The 19,027-nt window shown below is 40.6% G+C and overlaps 1 protein-coding gene across 1 annotated transcript in view; it reads left to right on the forward strand.

Moving 5' to 3' along the window:
* Window positions 1–19,027, forward strand: part of LOC146812438 (somatomedin-B and thrombospondin type-1 domain-containing protein-like) — an 88,173-nt gene that overhangs the window by 56,572 nt on the left and 12,574 nt on the right. Inside the window, exon 3 of the mRNA XM_085619437.1 lies at window positions 8,925–9,003. Within this exon, the coding sequence (XP_085475563.1) occupies window positions 8,925–9,003 (79 nt within the window). The remainder of the gene's footprint in view (window positions 1–8,924; window positions 9,004–19,027) is intronic.

Raw genomic sequence — 19,027 nt, forward strand, 5'->3', positions numbered from 1 at the left:
CACCTCCAATACAAAGTATTGGTAAGTCAGCATTTTTGCAGACGAAAAACTAACGTCTGCAAAAATGCCTGGGCCTCCTTGTAAATATTGCGATGTGCACATCAGCGATATTTACGACGTTGTTCTGCCCAGTGACGCCCACTTTGCATCTCATTAGAGATGCAAAGAGAGGCGTCGGGTAAAAGGGTGCTAACATGCGCTAATGTATGTTATCACCCTCTTGTTAATCGGGCGAAAACATTATCTCTGCTTTTTTGGCTTTTAAAGCCAAAAAAGCGGAGATAAGGCCCTTGATATTATGCCCCTCAGTGACTTCCCAATCCTTCAAAGAATGTTTCGGCACTACGTGGTGAGTTTTTAATTTCTAAATGTATTCAAGCTCTGTAAAGGACTCGTCAACTAGTTTCGGCGTGTGCCACGCCTTTGTCACAACGTTGATCGTTACTCACGGCATGCATTATATACAAACAAACCTGTGCTGACACTTGCATGACATAAACAAAGGACATAATGCCTAATACTGCGCCATTTTGGAATGGCTAGCTTATCCATTAACAAATTCTCGTTAATACAGTACACCAAACTGATGTAACTGCCTTTTGGAATTTACCGGTTACAAAGTCTAGTTGCTTGCATAAGAATTATGAACTGGCCATTCAGGTCTTGAATGCTCGTAATGAAATTCTCGCAGTTGTAATACATGCTTGAATTCGTGATAGCAACTGCTGCATGCAGTATAGTTCGTCCGCTATCTCTAAGACCTTTAGTTAAACAAAAGATATTTATGTTAACACCAAATATCAGCTAAATCATGCCCAACTGGGCTGAACGTAACAATACAAATGGGCTTCCCCACATCACTGAGCTGTCCTCAGTGACGAGTTGCTTCCCAAGTGCCTATTAATTTGAAATGAGCAGTGGGCTATGGATAATACATGTTATTCTCTATACAATTACAGCAATCATAATTCATGTGTAATAATTAAAAAAGTCATCCTGACTATAAGAACAGTACCAATCCTAACCCTTTGGGGGGCCGGTACAATGTCCACTTGTAGAATCTCTACAACTGGGGAAAATTTCATGGATAACATTATGCTGCATATTTTGAAAGGTGTTGTCTTCTGCCTTTGCCTCTATAATAAACATACATAGTCAGAGGTGGAAATATAATTCTTCACCATTGTTTAAACCAAATGGTTTCTTACTGTCCATTTTCAGGATGTACCTGGATTTGAACCTGCTAAGCTCCTGCTCTCTGTCACTTCCTTTCAATTTTTTAAGTATGTGGTCATTGGCACTGTAAGTAAGCAATGTGTGATCCTCCTTATGCATTTTCTGAAAATGGTGAGCCACAGGATAATTGATGTCTTTATTTTTGATAGTCTGCAAATGCTGGTGTATCTGTTTATGCACCGTGAGAATTGTACTCCTGATGTATACCTTGGGGCAAGAGCAAAACTAGGTGTAAACAGCGAACTCTGTTTTATAGTTCAAAGTCTTTCCTATTTTTATTGTCTTGGGAAATGATGTCTGCAATTCACTAATTTTATTACAATTTGCACATACTTTATATTTCTGGTATTTGCAAAATCTTGGACTTGGTTTGAGCCACTGTTCAGTAATGGGTCCCCGCTCTTAACCAAGAAATCCCTCATGGAATGGGTCTTTCTGCACAGGATTTGTGTCTGGTTGTTGCACTGGCTCCTATCACTGGATCACTCTTTATGAGGTGCCAATGTTTAGTAAGCGCTTTTCTCACAATGTGGTGTTTGTCATGATATGTGGTATTGTATCTCTTTTTTTTTATTTTTTTATTTTATTCCTCAGAAAAGTTACAGTCAATCCAAATAAAGAAGAAAAAGAAAACCACAATTGATCCAGAAATCATAATAACTAGATAACTACAATACATATACTTTCTTTTAACCTTATAGGCATAAGATTTCCTTTTATCCCTGCTGCTCCACCAGGGGGCCCCAAATTTGTAACCCCTTTTTTCTCGCTCTCCTACCCTTACATTTATATAGTACCATCTCCAAGTTAAATACATGAAAAAGTCTGGTGTACCAAGCTTGGTATGTCAGAGGATCACCATCTTTACATTTTGAGGCAATCATTATACGCAGGGTTGCAGTTACCATAAAACAAAAATAAACTTGGGACAATTCAAGCTGTAAGGTGTGGAGGAGGTAGTGTATCTCACTGTACCTACTGTGTTGGAATTAGCTTTCTTCTTTCTCTGCCCAAAAAGGGCATCCATCGTCCTAAATTGGGATGTACTAAACATGCCTGCATCCTATTTAAAATGTCTTCCTGGGGACCCTCAAACTGTGTTTGTGTGCTGCATATACATCTGGCCCTCAATAGTTCACCAAATGGCATGCTGTTTTTAAGGGCTACAGGATGAAAACTGCATGCATGCAACATACTATTCTCTGTAGTGGATTTTCTGAAGACTGTGGTTGTAAGTTTAGAATCTTGTAATAGGAATCTCACATCTAAAAAATACCAACTGTGTCCTACTAGTTTGAGATGTGAAGTGCAAACTGATGGTATTTTCATTAATGACTTTAGCAAACGTTTGTGCTGAACATTCACCCCATTCCCATAGTAAAAACAAGCCATCAATGTACCTGACCAATAGTAGGATTATTTTCATCCATTCACTCATTTCAGGTCCATTGAGTACATGCTCCTCCCACCAGCCCATATGCAAATTTGCATAGATGGGGCGAAGCATGTACGCATCGCTGTTCCCCGTAGTTGTTTGAAGAGTTTGCCATCGAAGAGAAAGATATTCTAGTCGAGGCACCACTCAATCATCTTGGGAAGCATGTTGTTATGTGCATATAATTTTAGTGATCTAGCCCTCTGGAAGTGTTGGACTGCCTTAAGGTCATCCCCGTGACTTATGCTGGTGTAAAGAGTGGAATCATCTAAGCTCATCATTATCATTCCATCCTCCCATGATGCATCAAAAATGATCTTTAAAATTTCAGTAGTGTCTTTTATTTTATGTATGATGGGAGATTGCATACCAGGGGTGGCAAAACGTGATCTATGTTGATGGAAGTATTCTGAAAAAGACTCTCTATTGCAGCTATAATGGTTCTTCCTGGTAGTTTTACTGAATCTTTATGTACCTTTGGGATAAGGTAAAATAATGGCAAAATAGATTCATCAGTCGTCAAAAAACTGTATTCATCCCAGTTTAATATTTCAACATCTCTCCATTCCATCAATTGACTGAAAAAGTCTTTGACCTTAGTGTACTCTCTTTTTGAAATTCTTGTGTAATACTGTGTATCATTAAGCTGCAAGTATGCCTCTTCCATATACATATATTTTTCCATAGTACAGTATCACCACCCTTATCTGAGGCTTGTACCACACAATCATCCTATGCTTCCCATTTCTGTAAAGCCCGTTTGAATTTTACATTTCGATTTACAAAATGTTTCCTTCTATGTTCAAACACAGTTTGCATTCTTCTTAATTTATCAATCATCAATTCAGAAAAAACCTTTTATAATGTCATGCACGGATGGTGGAATATATCTAGACCTGGGTTTAAAACTGGTTTCTCCCCCTTCATCAAGTTCCAAAACCCTCTGTAACTGGATATTCTCTACTTTGTGGTCTGACTCTTCCGTCTCTCTTTCCAGTGCTAAAAGATCTCTCATAAAATCTAAATCTGAGACTTATAAAATGTCAGTAGGATGTTCTCCTTAGTAATGGCCTGTTTCTGTTTGAGTGTTATACTAAAGTGTTTCTTCAGTTTGAGCTGGTGAAACAAATTTAAACAAGTCAGTACCTGACTGTGCATAGTTAAAACTTGACACAGGACAGAAGGTGAGACCAAGGGATAATATTTCCTCATCTTCTGGGGATTATGGAATATCAGTTAAATTAATTACCATTTTGTTATGATTCATCACTTCTGATTGCTGCATGTCCCTCGCCCTTTGAAGTCTCCATTAGCTCCTTTTCTCTTGCCCGCCCACTCCTTTGTTTTCTGCTCCTTTAGGGTTTTGTTCCCTTCGTGGTCAGTGATTGGTACGACTGTCCATCCTTAAAAAACTAAATTCATCTTGTACTGATGTGCATGCTTTCTCATTCCCATCACATTTACCTTTTACTTCTGAACCCGTATCTGCACTGAGATCACTGAGGGACACCAGTTGTCTGAGTTGATTTACTTCTCCCAGCTGTTGTCTGTGCTTGGTTTATATTCTCCTTGCAAAGGCAAAGATCTACCCTCTTTAATAAACCATTTTGTCTCTCTCAAATTTTTGTGCCTTCCTCTGTCTTATTGAGTCTTCATACTTCACCGTCCTAGTTTTTAATTCTTGTCTGAAAAGTCCTATTCGTTCTTCCTCTTTACTCACTGGATCATTGATGATTTTAATTTGTTCCATAATGGAATCCCTCTCAATTTCTGCATATTTAATGAGGATCATGATCATATTCAAAAAGCTCATGGTATTGACATCCACCTATTCTTTGATGAGAACAGGGTGGGGATTCTGGTAGCTTGGTGTGATCAGAATTCTTAAGGCCCGCGGTATTCCGCCAACTTCTATATACTTCTTGAGAGATACTGCATCCCACAACTTGGAGACATCGGATTTCTACAGCTTCTCCAACTTTGCCAGCATGTCAGACAAATAATTTCTTCTTTGAGACACTGCAAAGCCTGTTACACATACACATACATGTGTGCACACATGTACACATACACAGCTACACTTACACATACACATGTGTACGTGTACACTCACATACATATGTGCACGTATGCATACATATACATGTGTATGTGTGCACATAAACATACATGTGTATGTGTACACATACCCACATACACATACATTCATGTACACATACACATGTGTACACACCCATCTGTACATGAACACATATGTTGACATGTACACATACACGTGTACACATACACATGTAGATGTACACTCACACATGCATGTGTATGTGTGCACAAACATGTGTACACATACACATGTATTTGTACACATGCACATAAACACATTCACATTCATATACACAGGTATATGCACACATGCAGGTGTATGTGTGCACATACATGTGTATGTGTACATGTATACATATACATGTACGTGTGTACCTGTGGACTTGTACATACACGTGCACATCTACACACACATGTGGACATGTACAAATGTACACATGCACATACACATGTACGTGTACACATATACACATACTTGTGTACTTGTAGACTTACACATATACGTACATGTGCACATACGTACACATGTACGTGTACAAGTACACACACACACATGTAGATATACACATACATGAGTACATGTACAAATACATGTATACATGTATGCAAATAAACACACAGATACACATGCACACAAACAAATACATGTGCACGCGCACACATGCAATACAGATCCACACATACATGTTTACGTGTACACATAATAATTATTATAATAATTCATATTTGTAAAGCACAAACATGTCACCCCTCAACGGTTTCAAAGCGCTGGGGGCCATCGGGGAGATTTAGTGAGCTATTGCCCGGAGTCGCATGATCCTGAGTTGAGCTACCACCGAGAATCGAACGGTGGGCCCCGTGCTCCGTAATCAGCCTCTCAGGCTGCTGTACCATGTGTATGTGTGCATGTGTATTTGTATGTGTACACATGTACACATTATGTGCATGTGTACATGCTTACATAAATGTGTATGTGTACACATACTCATGTATGTGTATGTGTACGGGTGTATGTGCATTTGTAGATGCCAATGTGTGTGTACACGTGCACTTGTACACAAACTTGTATATGTATGTGTACATATACTCTTATCTGTGTATACATTCACATACAGGTGTACACATACACATGCACTTGTACATATATACATACACATGTGCATGTACACTTACACATACATGTATACATGTACAAATGTACTTGTACATTTACACATACATGTGTACACATCAATGTGTACACACATATACATGTTGTGTAGCCCAATGGGTTGGCTATACAACGTGTGAGTGGACACTCACACACGTATATGTGTAATTGTGTAATTGTACACACCCTTATATGTGTATGTATAGACTTACACATGTATGCACAAACACACATGTACACACACATATAGAAGTGTACAGATACACACTTACACATGCTTGCACTCATGCAAACACACACAAACCAACCCACACTTTTCATGATTGAAATTCAAGAACCGCTGAACACACTGAAATGGAGTGGCGAAGAATGCTAATTCTGACCAGTCTTTTGAGTCCACTATTACTGAAAACACATAAAAGGAGCAAACACCAGCCTGTTTATAAAAATGATAAAAATGTGAAAACACTGACTTGCGTGCTATAACTAAATCCATGCACACACCAAACATGCAAGGGTTAGTATTATTATTATAACCTGACAACACATCAGATCCATACCACTGGTGTGTTTGAAAGACATATCTTTTTCTAATTTGGAGTCTTGGCCTTTGAGAAAACTGCAAAGTCTACAGAATACAGATAGACTACATCCCCTAACCAAAATAAAAACCCGCTGATTACACTCAAAGTTTAATGGAAGATCAGAATACCCAGACGTCTTTAGAGCTCATCCAAATTGGTAACTTCATATCAGTTTAGCGCAAAGACACCAAACAATGCATAAAGTTGCAAAGATCAGTCATCTCTCCCGGGCAATTTGGAAGGTTACAGTGGTTCCTATGGCATACCCTGTCAAATGAAGGCAGTGCTGATGCATCACATGTTTGTAATGCAGCGTTTTGGGCCTACCCTCTTATCATTCACCTTCCAGTGGACCTTTTTATCCAACTGAGAGGTGAGGAGAATTAACATTACATCAATAAATTCCAATTAACAGTATAACCCATTTGGCTACACAATAAAGACCAAGAATCAGTGACTAAAGTTAAGAAGGTTTATTACAAATTAGCACCCAGTCAAGTGCAATATATATCTTATTAAGGTTGTTAGGCCACACAGGAAACATGTGCTAAATGCATGCATAGCTTATGTATTTGTGACGTGTAAATGTGGGGTCAAATTTCACGCTGTACCACTAGCAAAAGAAATTTCAAAACTTTAGATAAAAAAACAGATTGTTAGTTACATAATACGGCACTAGGATCAGTGACACTGATAGTGATCAGAGGAAAACAAGCTAGAAATAGCACATTAGAAGCAAAATTATTTGTTGTAGGAGAAGCCACAACTCTAGAAAACATGCCCATAGAAAAGCCTACACTTTCCAGATTCAGACAGCTAGTGAAGACCAGGGCCGCTAGAGTTATGCAATTGTGTAGCCGCTGCATTTTTCTTGCAGATTTCAATGAAAATAAATTGTTTCTAGCTCAAACGGTTCAAAAGTTACTAAAAATGCAGCAAAACTAATTGCTGCTCAGTGGACAGGCCTTCGCAAAGGTTTACTGGTCACCTTTCTGTTTTTTATTGTTATATTTGGGTGTTGAACAGATACTAACGAGGTGTAGCCAATGCACAGACAGTGTTAACAAGTGTAAAAATTACAAAATAGGCACTAGACGCTTCAACCACATTTCCCCATTGCTTAGGTCTCTCAACTGGCTCCCTCTTGAGGCCAGAACTCAACTGAAAATTGCTTACCTCATGCATAAAGCCTTACATTGTAACAAAACAATGTACCTAGCACAAAAAAATGTAATCTCAGGAGGCAGCCACACACTCAGAAGTGCAAACTCTTTCAGGCTAGAACCCCCAGATTCAGAAAACAAAGAACATACACACGCACCTTTTCTGGAGTGGCTCCAAAGATTTGGAACTCCCTACCATCCAAGGTTTGGTCTAACCCATTGATCGACGTCTTCAAAAAAGAGGTAAAAAAGATCCTAATGAGCAGATTCCTATCATAAAGCTACAACGAGCCTGTCCACTGGGCGTAGTGGCCAGCACAATGACAGTAATACCAATACAGGGCAGAGGCAGACCCATACCAGCAGGACTCCCACAAATATTGTCCCCCTGGTACCGAGACTTTTGGAAAGCCAGCCTGGAGAACCTATCCAGTCTTTAACGAATGGCCATCGTTTAACAATAACTCTGTTACAACACACCATATCTTTTCAGAGTTTTTAAATGTTGGTCTATGCTCTGTTAGATGGTCTTTTTTTAAGTTTCCTGCTCTTTGTGTATGTATATCATTCATTTGTACAGCGCTCTAATACCTTTGGTCATGTTTGCGTTTTATAAAACACCACAAATAAATAAAAAAAACAAAGGCAATACTGTCACAAAATGTGTCACGTTAGATCACAAAACGTACCTCTTCTTGCCGCATAATTTACTCAACCCTGTCACATTATTTATCCCATCCATACCGCATAATTCCAGTGGCTCTGGCAAAGACTCTTCTTGCAACAGATAAAGGACTGTGAAGATGGTGCTGGAGCCTGAACCCAATATGGTTTCAGCTCCTTCCTGGATTGGAACGTACTTCTGGTTCAGGCGCTTGGATACATTACAGTTTAAGCGTCATTCAAGTCTGAAAGAATTCAGTGCAAAAGCAGAACTTACAGTGATAATTAAAAGAATAATATCCAGATTCCTGCTGTTACTGTTGCTGCTTCTGAGGATACTAATATTAATTTCAACACCTACATTAAATTTCTGGAATCTCCAACCATAGAGTATAACAGATGCTACTATTACCTAACTCATTACCACTCAGTATTGTTAACATGTGACCCCTGGGGAGTATAGAAGTCTTACCTTTTCATCTAAAGGCATGATATGAACATTTTATGCTCAAGAAATAAAATATTTTTCTGCTTATGTGTTTCTGTTTTAGTGCAGTCCGACCACCTTAAATGTTTCTTGTTGATATTCACAGTCCCTGCTTTAATAACTGCAGAAAGTTTTGGAAAAGCAAGAAGAAAAAGACTTGCAGTGGAGGAGCCTGGGAACTTGGGGTAAGTAGGTTAACTCTTCTGATGTGCTGTATTTGGCTACTTAGGCCATATCATGATCCTGTGGTCCCTTTAACTGTGCTGCGCACCGTGCACGTGGCCGCTTGCTCGGCCCATGAGTCAGTGCGCGCACTGCAGACAGTGCAGCTTGAAAACACAAAGCGGTGCTTGGGGACCGAGGATTCCAAGGCGTGATTCCCAGTGCTCATTTGCTGACACGTGGAGTTAGGCAGGGATGCTTGCGCCACAGAGAGGGCAATTTCTCCCAAAACATTATCAGAGATCCCTTTCGAGCTTCTGCACAGGCACAGAACAGGATCACGATCAGAGCCGGCTTTAGGTCAGTACGACCGGTGCGGCCGCACTGGGCGCTGACCTGTGGAGGGGGGCGCTGACCTCAGGGGGTTGTGCTGTGCTTAGCAATAACTTATGATTGGAGAGATGAGGGCACTTCTGCCCGGTGGTAGAGGGAGAATCTGATAAGGAGGTTGTAGGGGTGGGGGGCGCCAAAAATTATTGTCGCACCGGGCGCCAGCAGCGTCGGTAGAGCTCTTGATCTTTAATTAGGATCCCACAACTCCATTATGCAGCTTTGAACTGATGAATTTAGTCTTCTATTAAAGAGATAGCGAATGAGTGCCTGCATAATGACTATACGAGGCTCTGATCTCATCAGGTTTGATTTTGATCTCTTTTGTAACATGTTTCTTACCCAATGTCTTACGATTTTTGTTTCATCTAGAATAAACTGTAATTACCAGCGTTAATTACTCAGTGGTCTGTTGCAGCTAAAATTGTGTAGTTACCTGCTGCATGTTCTAACGTCATACAGTTGTATACTTTCAGGTTTGTGCTTGCTTCCAGTGCACACTCCCACATTTGTTAATTTGCCTTTAGAAATATAAATAATTTACATATTACTTTACCTTGCGCACTAATAATGGGATAGATAATTATTATACTTTTTTCATATTATGTATTGTTGATGGATCTTAGATTCCTAGGAGATTATTCACAAAAATAAAAAGCCTGAAGGATTACGCCTCTGATTTTCATAATGCTTTAATGGGATTCACAATATCCCATGTAAATGGACTAGAGGAAACGACAAACATCACGGGTGTCAACACATTTTCTGGTGATAGAAAGTCTTGTTTGACACCTTTAGGTTTTTTTTGCCACACTCGCTTGTTTTTGGGTCTCGCCTACGCAGTGCACATGCGCTGCATTGGTAAAAAGACCTTTTGCAATCGCTTGGGTTTTCAGCCAAAAACGTGCACGCATTCTATTGCCTTCAATGAAACGCATGCACGTGTGGAGATTCACATGCGGGAGCGCACGGTGCCATATGGTAGCAATTATCGCTCCTGGCGCTGCTCGCGCTCACGCAAGTGAAACGTTTTCACTCGCCCCCTCCTCTCGCCCCTCCCTCTGCTGCCTTTTTTTAGCACGAGGAACGCGCTTGTCTTTGTCTTTAAGTTGGTTGCATCCCACTTACCTTTTGTAAGTCTCCACCCTCACAGTACTCCATCGCCAGCAGCGGCAGATCATTGGGGGCAAGTTTCTGCATTCCTTCTGGAACATCACAGGCTGCCACCACATTTGGGTGATTACTGGTATATTCTGACTTTTGGATGAGCCGACCCTCCTCCCTGTAACACCTCCACCTTTAGGCTGATAGTCAAATCAGCCAATTTAAATAACATTTTTAAAAAAATAATGAAAAAAAAGTATTGAGAGCTCTGTCATCCAACCACCAGCAGGGCTCCTCCCGTACCAGTGTCCTCGCCTGCAATGCTGCTGCTCTCCGGATACTAGCCTTGAATTCCAAGGGCATGTCATAATGTGGCATCTCAACATATCATCCTACGTCACCACTACAGGCGGTACCACGTTTTCCATGTTTACCGGGGATCGGACAAGGCTACCATCGATTCTCTTACCCTTTTTGCTTTTCTTTACAGACGTTTGTAAAATAAGTAAAACATATTTTCTAACTTAATTGTGCTGACGAGCTACTTATCTGATGGGAAAACACAGCCAGTGAAAGTACACATATAAAGCCAAGGCCACGATTTCTGAACGTTTGTTGGAATGTCCCATGGAGACAGACTGTTACAGTACAGCAAAGCTGCCCTGCAGCAGAGGGCGAATTATTTCCCTGAGGAACAGTACGCCATTCTCGCTGGACGTTCATAATGAACCTCTAAACACCGGCTTGAACGCGGGAAAGAATACTTGCATAAGTAACACGAGAAAACAACTGGATAAAAGGAAATACATTTGCCATCAACGTGATAACAGACAAAGGACCGCTAGATGTAGCAAGACAATCTACTGAAGGAGAAGTAATGATCTATAATCCTGGAGTAAAATGCACCATGAAGACATTTTTGTTAAGGAACAAAGTAACTCACAAAATGGACTGACTTGACTGCAGATTACAATGCATATCAAAACAGACAACTTTGAAGCTGCACCATAAAGTGCTAAACCTAGACAGTGCGTCTGGACAGAGAGCGGGCTGGGGACCTAACACCGCAGCTAAAGTGATGAGACAGGACCAATGTTGTGCATTGTTTTGTATTCCATTGAATCTGGGCCTCACTTCTCCTACTCTGAATTACTAAGTCCGTGAGATACCAACAACACCTCATGGGAACCGCCAAGCAGTGGATACAACTGGAACCGGAAGCTCATTACAGCAAAGGGGGTACAAGATGACGTAGGAATGGGCATTGGTTTATGAGAACTGGATGTTATTAAAATGAAACAAAGAAGGCAAAGAAATGCAGAAAAGCACAGTGGGATGTTGTCCCCCCAACTGCAGGAAAGACTTTCTCAATTCCCAAGAGGACTAACACATGAACAGAAATAAAGTATTGCTATTTTATTCAATCTCGCTTAAAACTAAGGTTTCTTCAATAGGAGTGTCGAGCCCATGAGCTATTTGACAGATAACACACAGATAAACCCATTAAATATTAAGGGGGGGGGGGGGGGGGAGTTACAGTTCAAATCGCGGGAAGGGGGAACAAAAATCAGCTTTGTTCTCTCTACAGTTAGTAAAAAAATAGAAAACGTACCCTTTGGACTCAATTGACAAAATACCTTGAGAAAAGATGGAAACGTTCACACACAGACAAGTTCAGGTGCAATTAATCCACCTGGTAAATATCAATACCCTGGGACTCGTTATTTATTGGGTGCGATAAAACCTATTCCGAGTTACTGGGGAATAACATGCGGATTTTGGTGCTTAATGCACCAAAATCTGCATGGTAAGGTAAATACAGTATACTTTTCCATGTTAAATTTTGGCAGGTTTGACCTGCCAAAATTGAACTAATGTTGAGGTATTTACTGCATCCGATAATTATTGCAGGAGAGAAATAAGTTCAAACTCGTAATTCTGACCCATACATGAAGCGAGGTTTCTGCACAGGTCAGAATACCACGAGGAACTCATAATCAGGGCCATAGAGTCGAGTTTACGTTTGGAGTAACTTTCTTACTCTTTAGAAATACATAAAGATTCAAGAGAACTTGTGATTTTTCCAGCATTTCCAGAAGTGCTCACATTTTAAAATTGTGCAGCATACGTGAGAGCAAAACTATAACTTAAATGTGCATTAGCACTTCAACTTTTTTCTCAACATGTTTTTCAACCCAGTGGAGAAATTCATTTTGCTAAATTCCTATGAATATTGGCTCTGTTTTCTTCTTGTTCCCAGATGAAAACACATTTACCCCTAACCTTAGCAGACGCAAATGTAAACAAGCATTGGCGTAGCAAATAGGTCTCGCCTTTGGGACCTTATAAGTGTTTAGCCATGCAACAGTTAATGTTGTTGCAGTAAGGATATTGTGCTGCATAACTAAATACTTATAAGGTCCCAAAGGCGAGACCTATTGGCTATGCCAATGCTTGTTATTTTTCTGAGTGGAAACACATTCATATATAAGCATAACTTGGTTGCATCTTACATCTAGAGCAGTTATACAGTATATGTCTCGATCTATAGGACTTCCGAGTGCTCCCATAGTTCATGAGGTTACTGAGGTATGTTGATAGCCGTACCTGGTGCTAGCATTTGTGCACTTGGCGGGGCATCGGGGCTTGGACTCCCATGTGTTGGGCTTCTTGTCTACTAGAGCGTGCAATACTGGTCTAAGAACTATACAACGTTGCACAAACTGGGCCTAACTTATATTTATCAGTCGTGTGGAGTGCGTTCATGATCACCCCTGCCGTTTCCCCGGTGGGCCCGAGGCGGGGGGGGGGGGGGGGGTGCTGGTTTTGCCACTGGGGGCCGGTTTTCCATCAGTGCTGCAACATCGGCCCCCTGTAACAAAAGCGGGAACGGCGCTTCTTGTTAGCACCCCCCTCCCGCACCCCCACTCTCAGCCTGTTGAGCAGCAATCTGCCAGGGCGGGTTGCTGTTCCCAGTCTGGCCCTGCATCTCAGCGTGCATGCAGGTGGGGTTTGGAGGAAGGACTCATACTCCTGTGGTGGGGTTGTAGCCAGGACTTTTCTGCTCTTCGTGTGCGGAGGGGTAAAGAGTGTAATGGGATGGGGTCTGGTCCGGGCCAGACAGTGTACCTGGGTCCACCGAGGATGTGTCGCCTGTAGTGCATGCATCACTCTTGCCTGCTATTGCTGAATGCATCAAGAGGTGCTGGTCAAACCATGTCAGGTCTCAGGGTGGCCATTCATCTGTCTTCACAGCCAGTTTGTCTATATATGTGTCCCACGTGTCCCATTGAGCCGTCTCCCCTTGCCGCATTGGCAGCGAGCGCCCTATTGTAGTTTCTGCAGTGGTCCATTTGAGGAGCTAGCTCATCCACAGTGATGGAGGAGGGCCTCTGCAGATTTCCACACCAGCGCTATATGGTCTTTTAACAGAATGAACGCCAAATCTATACACTTCATGCCGTATTTGTTCTTATGACTATGAGGAGTCAGCCCCAGCAAACAATGAAGAAGGCCCACCTGTTGGGAACGTCACATATTGTCAGTCAGTGTCCTCACTGCTTCTGTCCAGTATTGCCATATTTTTGGGCAGGTCCACACCATATGGTAAAAGACTGCCTCTGGACATGTGTACCATAGGCACTTTGGATCCACTCCAGGGTAAATACTAGGCCGGGGTGTAATATTCAATTGCGGCGGAATCGGAGGAATTTGGTAATTCTGCGTTACTCTTGTAATGCAGAATTACTGATAGCTTCTGCCACTCCACCTGCAGAATTATTCTGCAGTGGTTATTGTTTCTAAAACAGGGCTGGAAGAATGAGCAGTCCCTCTATGTTTTTAGATCACTGCAGAGTAAAGTTTAATCTGCAGCGTTTTTTATACACAGAGGGACAGCTGCCTCTTGCCGCCCTGTTTAGAAACCAAACCACAGAAGTGCATACCTCTAGGCACCCTTACATACGCTGCAGAAATCCCTGCAGGGCATTTAATGGTGCCGAGGGGTATGAAATGCAGTGCATTCCCCTCGGATCCCTTACATACCCTGTAGTTTACTGCAGAGTAGGTAAGGGTGCTGAGGGGGGATGCATGGAGCTCCATATTGCCTGCAGGCGGTGATACCCCAACCAATCTGCAAACGTGTGTGGTGGTGGACGGCAGGAGTGCCGCCCAATAAGGGGGGGTGTAGATCTGTCCATAGTGGTGTCATGTACACAGTCAAAATCCCCACCCCATATGCTTGGTGCGTTTAGGTCCATTATGGGGGTCAGGGCCTCCAGAACTAGTGTTTGCCCATCATAAGGGGCAAAAAGTTCACTAGTGCAAAGGGGGGGGGGGGCGCCATCCATCCTCCCCTCTGCTTCTATATACCACCCTTCTGGGTCCACAAGAGTGCCCCTCTATCCTAGGCCGAATAAGAGCTGACCTCTCCAGCGGCAGCCGAGTATAAGAAGTTCTGTAGCCGTCATGTGTATTTCTTGTAAAAAGGCCAAATGGATTTGCCAACATCTCCAATAGGATTACATTTGATGTTGGCGTCTGGGTGTAGCCATTCCCCAGACCTTCCTGGTCAGTATGTTTTATGTAGGGCGAAAATCAATCTATTGTGATGTCATATAACCCCTTCCCATCCGCACTGCCATGCCATTCTTCCACACGAGAGAAATAAAAATAGAGGCGGAAATTATAAACTGCTGTCCCCAGGTCAAGACAGAAACAAGTCCGGGACCATATACAAACAACATAACATAACAAATGTAAGTTCCTCAGGTGGTGGTTTACCCATAAGGTGTAGAGTAGTGGAACCGTGCCACGCCCATAATACAGTCACAAACCCCCCCCCCCCAACCCAACCCCCATGGAGAAAAACTCACACATTACTGGAAGGTATGGCAAAGGAGATGTGTGTCAATTCATTCTAGATAACATGATCCGCTGTGCTGAGAGTAGGAGCAGGGCAGCACTGGAGTTCTGGGGGAATGTCATCCAAAGCATAAGTCAGCTCGGTCTCCGGTGAGGCCTCAGTGTGGTCAGGTATCCAACACCCCAACCTTTGAAAGCACTGGCCGCTGGCTTCTGAGCAAACCTTTGGGGCACAGGACTATGTCTTCTACAAGTAAAGCACTGGAGCTACCTCAATAATATTCATGAAGCAGGTTGCAAATTATGACTCACTCCAACAGGGATGGTGGCATGCAGTGTTCAGCAGACCGCCATGTCTGTGATTGCCACTCGATAGAGAAAACTTTTTTTAAAAGCAGCCTGTTTCCTTAAAGGAAATATGGCTGTGTTAAAAAAAAAAGTTTCCTTTTTTTCAATAGGCACTGTACCACTGCCTACTCCCAAATAACCTTTTTTTAAAGATACACATAGGAGAATTATAGATGCATTGATTCCCCAATTTTGAAGCCGGATGCCCCTTCCAAATTGCGATACTGACTATCCAAACTGACCATTAAAATGGGATTGTGTAAGAATACTGATTCATTCACAATCACATTTTAATAGTCAATAAAAGTTTACTGACTCTTAAAATTGGATCAGCACATAGCAAAAAACGATTGTGAAGTCACAAGCGTGCCTATTGTGTGCATTGCAGCATTTCAGATAGCGCAAAAGGTTAGTACATCAAGCCCTAAATTATGTGGCACATTTGCCATGAATTACTAGGGAGGAGGGGGTTCTTCTCTAACCATTTCCCATTTCAATTTCTTGCTAGATGAATACAACTGAGACACAAATTTCCTTTTATCACACATCTCTTGCGCAGAGGCATCTTTAGCATTGGAGGAGCCTGGTGAAGCAGTCTTTGTTGTTGCCCCCTCCATGTCCTCCTTCTCCACAGATCCCCTCACTACCACCCTCCAATGGCACCCCTTATCTCTCTGTAGCCCCTTAATCACATTTATTTAATTTCTTTGATAGCATCCCTCATCCACAATGCAGGGTATCAGAGCTCTTTACATCGAACACACATATTGTACAGAGACACTGAGGCATGCAAGTGTTTAAATCAATTGATCGGAAACATTATATAAGGCAATGTGGGCTACAAGATGTAGCAGTCGCATGTCATCTAAACTATCAGGCATTATATGTTAAGATTGTTTGGTCTGGAGGAACACAGACTCAGTATTTAAAACATCACATTGTAGTTGGAGTTGTCTGTACTAATCAGAATTTCTTCGTTCCCAAAGGAAACCTTTTTAGCACCCTTATAATAACGAAACAATGGGGTGACCCTACACCATACAGTTTGCATGCAGTTCTTTGATGCTGGTTCATAGCTCACAGAGCTATAGTACAAGGATTGTAACTTATAAACTGCAAATAACAAAAGGATCTCAGTGACAATAGCAGTAAGCCACTGAGCTATCTACATAAAATACAAATCTATGATCTTCATGTTACACGTTGTGCTTTACAGCTGGTAAAGTATCCCTCTGTGCTACCTAATGATGTATTAAAACTGTGACTAAACAACACACAGATCTCTCCCGCAAGTACATTAACAATTAGAGTTACCTTGCCTTTATTATTATTCACTGAAAATTACATGCATACAAAGTCATCTGCAGGCTGCTCTTGTCTCGGCGGTCATACCTGCTCTATCCTCCTCCCTTATCAGAGCACAAATAGCACCCCATGTGCCTGGTGCCTGATGCGCCGACTTTGATTGTACCGCCCTAAAGCAGGCACTGTTCTTAGGTCTCGTGACACCTCCAGGTCTCACATACTCGGAGGTCGGGAGTACATTATAGGCACAACAGGGGTACTATGGCCTATGAGGCAGGGCCATAATAAGCGTGGTGGAGCTGCCATGCTGATTTACCTGGACCACACTTTTTGGGATCCCGCATTCCAGCGCATAAAAGCTGAGCAGGAGATTAATGGATCATGTAAAAGGAAAATAGCAAAAAGAGTTGGTGATTAGACAAAATATTGAGTTGCAAATATAATACCTTAATATTGTGTCCTCAAGAATATTGTTAAAGCAAAAGTATCATGTAAGAGAATGTCATTGCCAGGAATATCATTTCTTTAGAGTATGCATTATCTTTTTAAATAACGTTGTTTTCTTCAATATAGTTGACTTAAATATAGTTATTAATGTCGTGTTTCATTATTTTAATATATGTTAGTTAGAATATTTATTTCAGTTGTTAATATTGTTAGTATAATGTTTTATTATTTTCTTAAATTGATGTGTGAAATTTAAAAACGTGTATTTATTTTTTTAGCAGTAACTTATCAATCTATAATGTAGCATTTTGTTGGGTTTGTAGGGAAATTGGGTGTGAAATAAATTAAATTATAATTAATTAAATGTTATTGTTAATTTTGTAATGTAAAATATGTAAATTGTTTCTTGTTAAATAGTTATGTATGTAAGTTTCATTTTTTAATGTATGTTAACATTTTGTTAATATTTTAGTGGTGGGCTGTTGGGTATGTAGGTGACTAGAATGGGATGTTTTTTTTAAAATAATTTAAATATTTTTATATTCATTCATTTTTTTATGATTGTTTTTTTAATTTTTTAGATTTGTTTATAGTATATTTATATGTGACTTTAAAAAAAAGTAGTTGATGTTTCATTAGGGGGCTGTTTGTGGTTTAGGGGTATAGGGTGGGAAGTTATTAAATGTAAAATGTTTACTTTAATAATTGTTGTTAATACTTAATCGATTAATTGTTAAATATATTTTTAATGTTGGATATATTATGTTTATAATGTTTGATTTTTGAATTTTGCATCAATTAACTGTTAAGTGTTCTTAATAATAATTTGTTTGAAATTATTTTTTAATACACTCTATTAAAGAGTTCTTTTTTTTATTTATTTAAAAAAAAACTATAGGTATTTAAGTTCTTTGGGAAGTTAACATTTTCAAGGATTTACTGTTTTTGTTTAGGTAAGGAAGTAGTAATATTTCAGTTGTGTTAACTTTTTAAAGGTTTTAACCTTATCATTTATTAATTAATTTTTTTAACATGTAATCTATATATCTTTCTATTTTATTTAAAATGATATTTAGTTATTTGGTTTTTAGAATATTATTAGGAAGTATAATTTTATTTCCAGTTACTTCAAAGTCCAACCTTTTCCCTACTGTTGTGTAGATTGGAGTAGGAATGGTAAATCGAACCCCTCCGGAGTCCAACATTTTCTCTGCTGTTACTAAGACTGGACTGGGAATAGTAATTGAACCCCTTTGTGGCCCAATATCCTCCTACTGCTGCTTAGACTGGAGAGGTTCACTTTAATCTGTCTTAAATTCTGCAGTTCTGATATATTTAAATATTGCACTTCTTACCCAAAATGGTGGGAATTTGTAGAGCTATTTGTCGGTTCCAGTTCTGGAATATTAGGGAGTTCCAAAGGGTAGCTCTGCGTTTGCCCAGAGACCTCACCGTGTTTGCTAGGTCAAACAGGTGGCGGTGTGAAAGTAAGGAATAAACTATATTTTCAAAAACTGTGTTTCCAGTGCTTGAAAAGCATGTGTTTCAACTGAGCATTCAGTGGCACTAGCAGATCTGTGTGAGTTTCAG

Source organism: Triturus cristatus, chromosome 7 (genome assembly GCF_964204655.1).
Source record: "Triturus cristatus chromosome 7, aTriCri1.1, whole genome shotgun sequence".
In the NCBI taxonomy this organism is placed as follows: domain Eukaryota; kingdom Metazoa; phylum Chordata; class Amphibia; order Caudata; family Salamandridae; genus Triturus; species Triturus cristatus.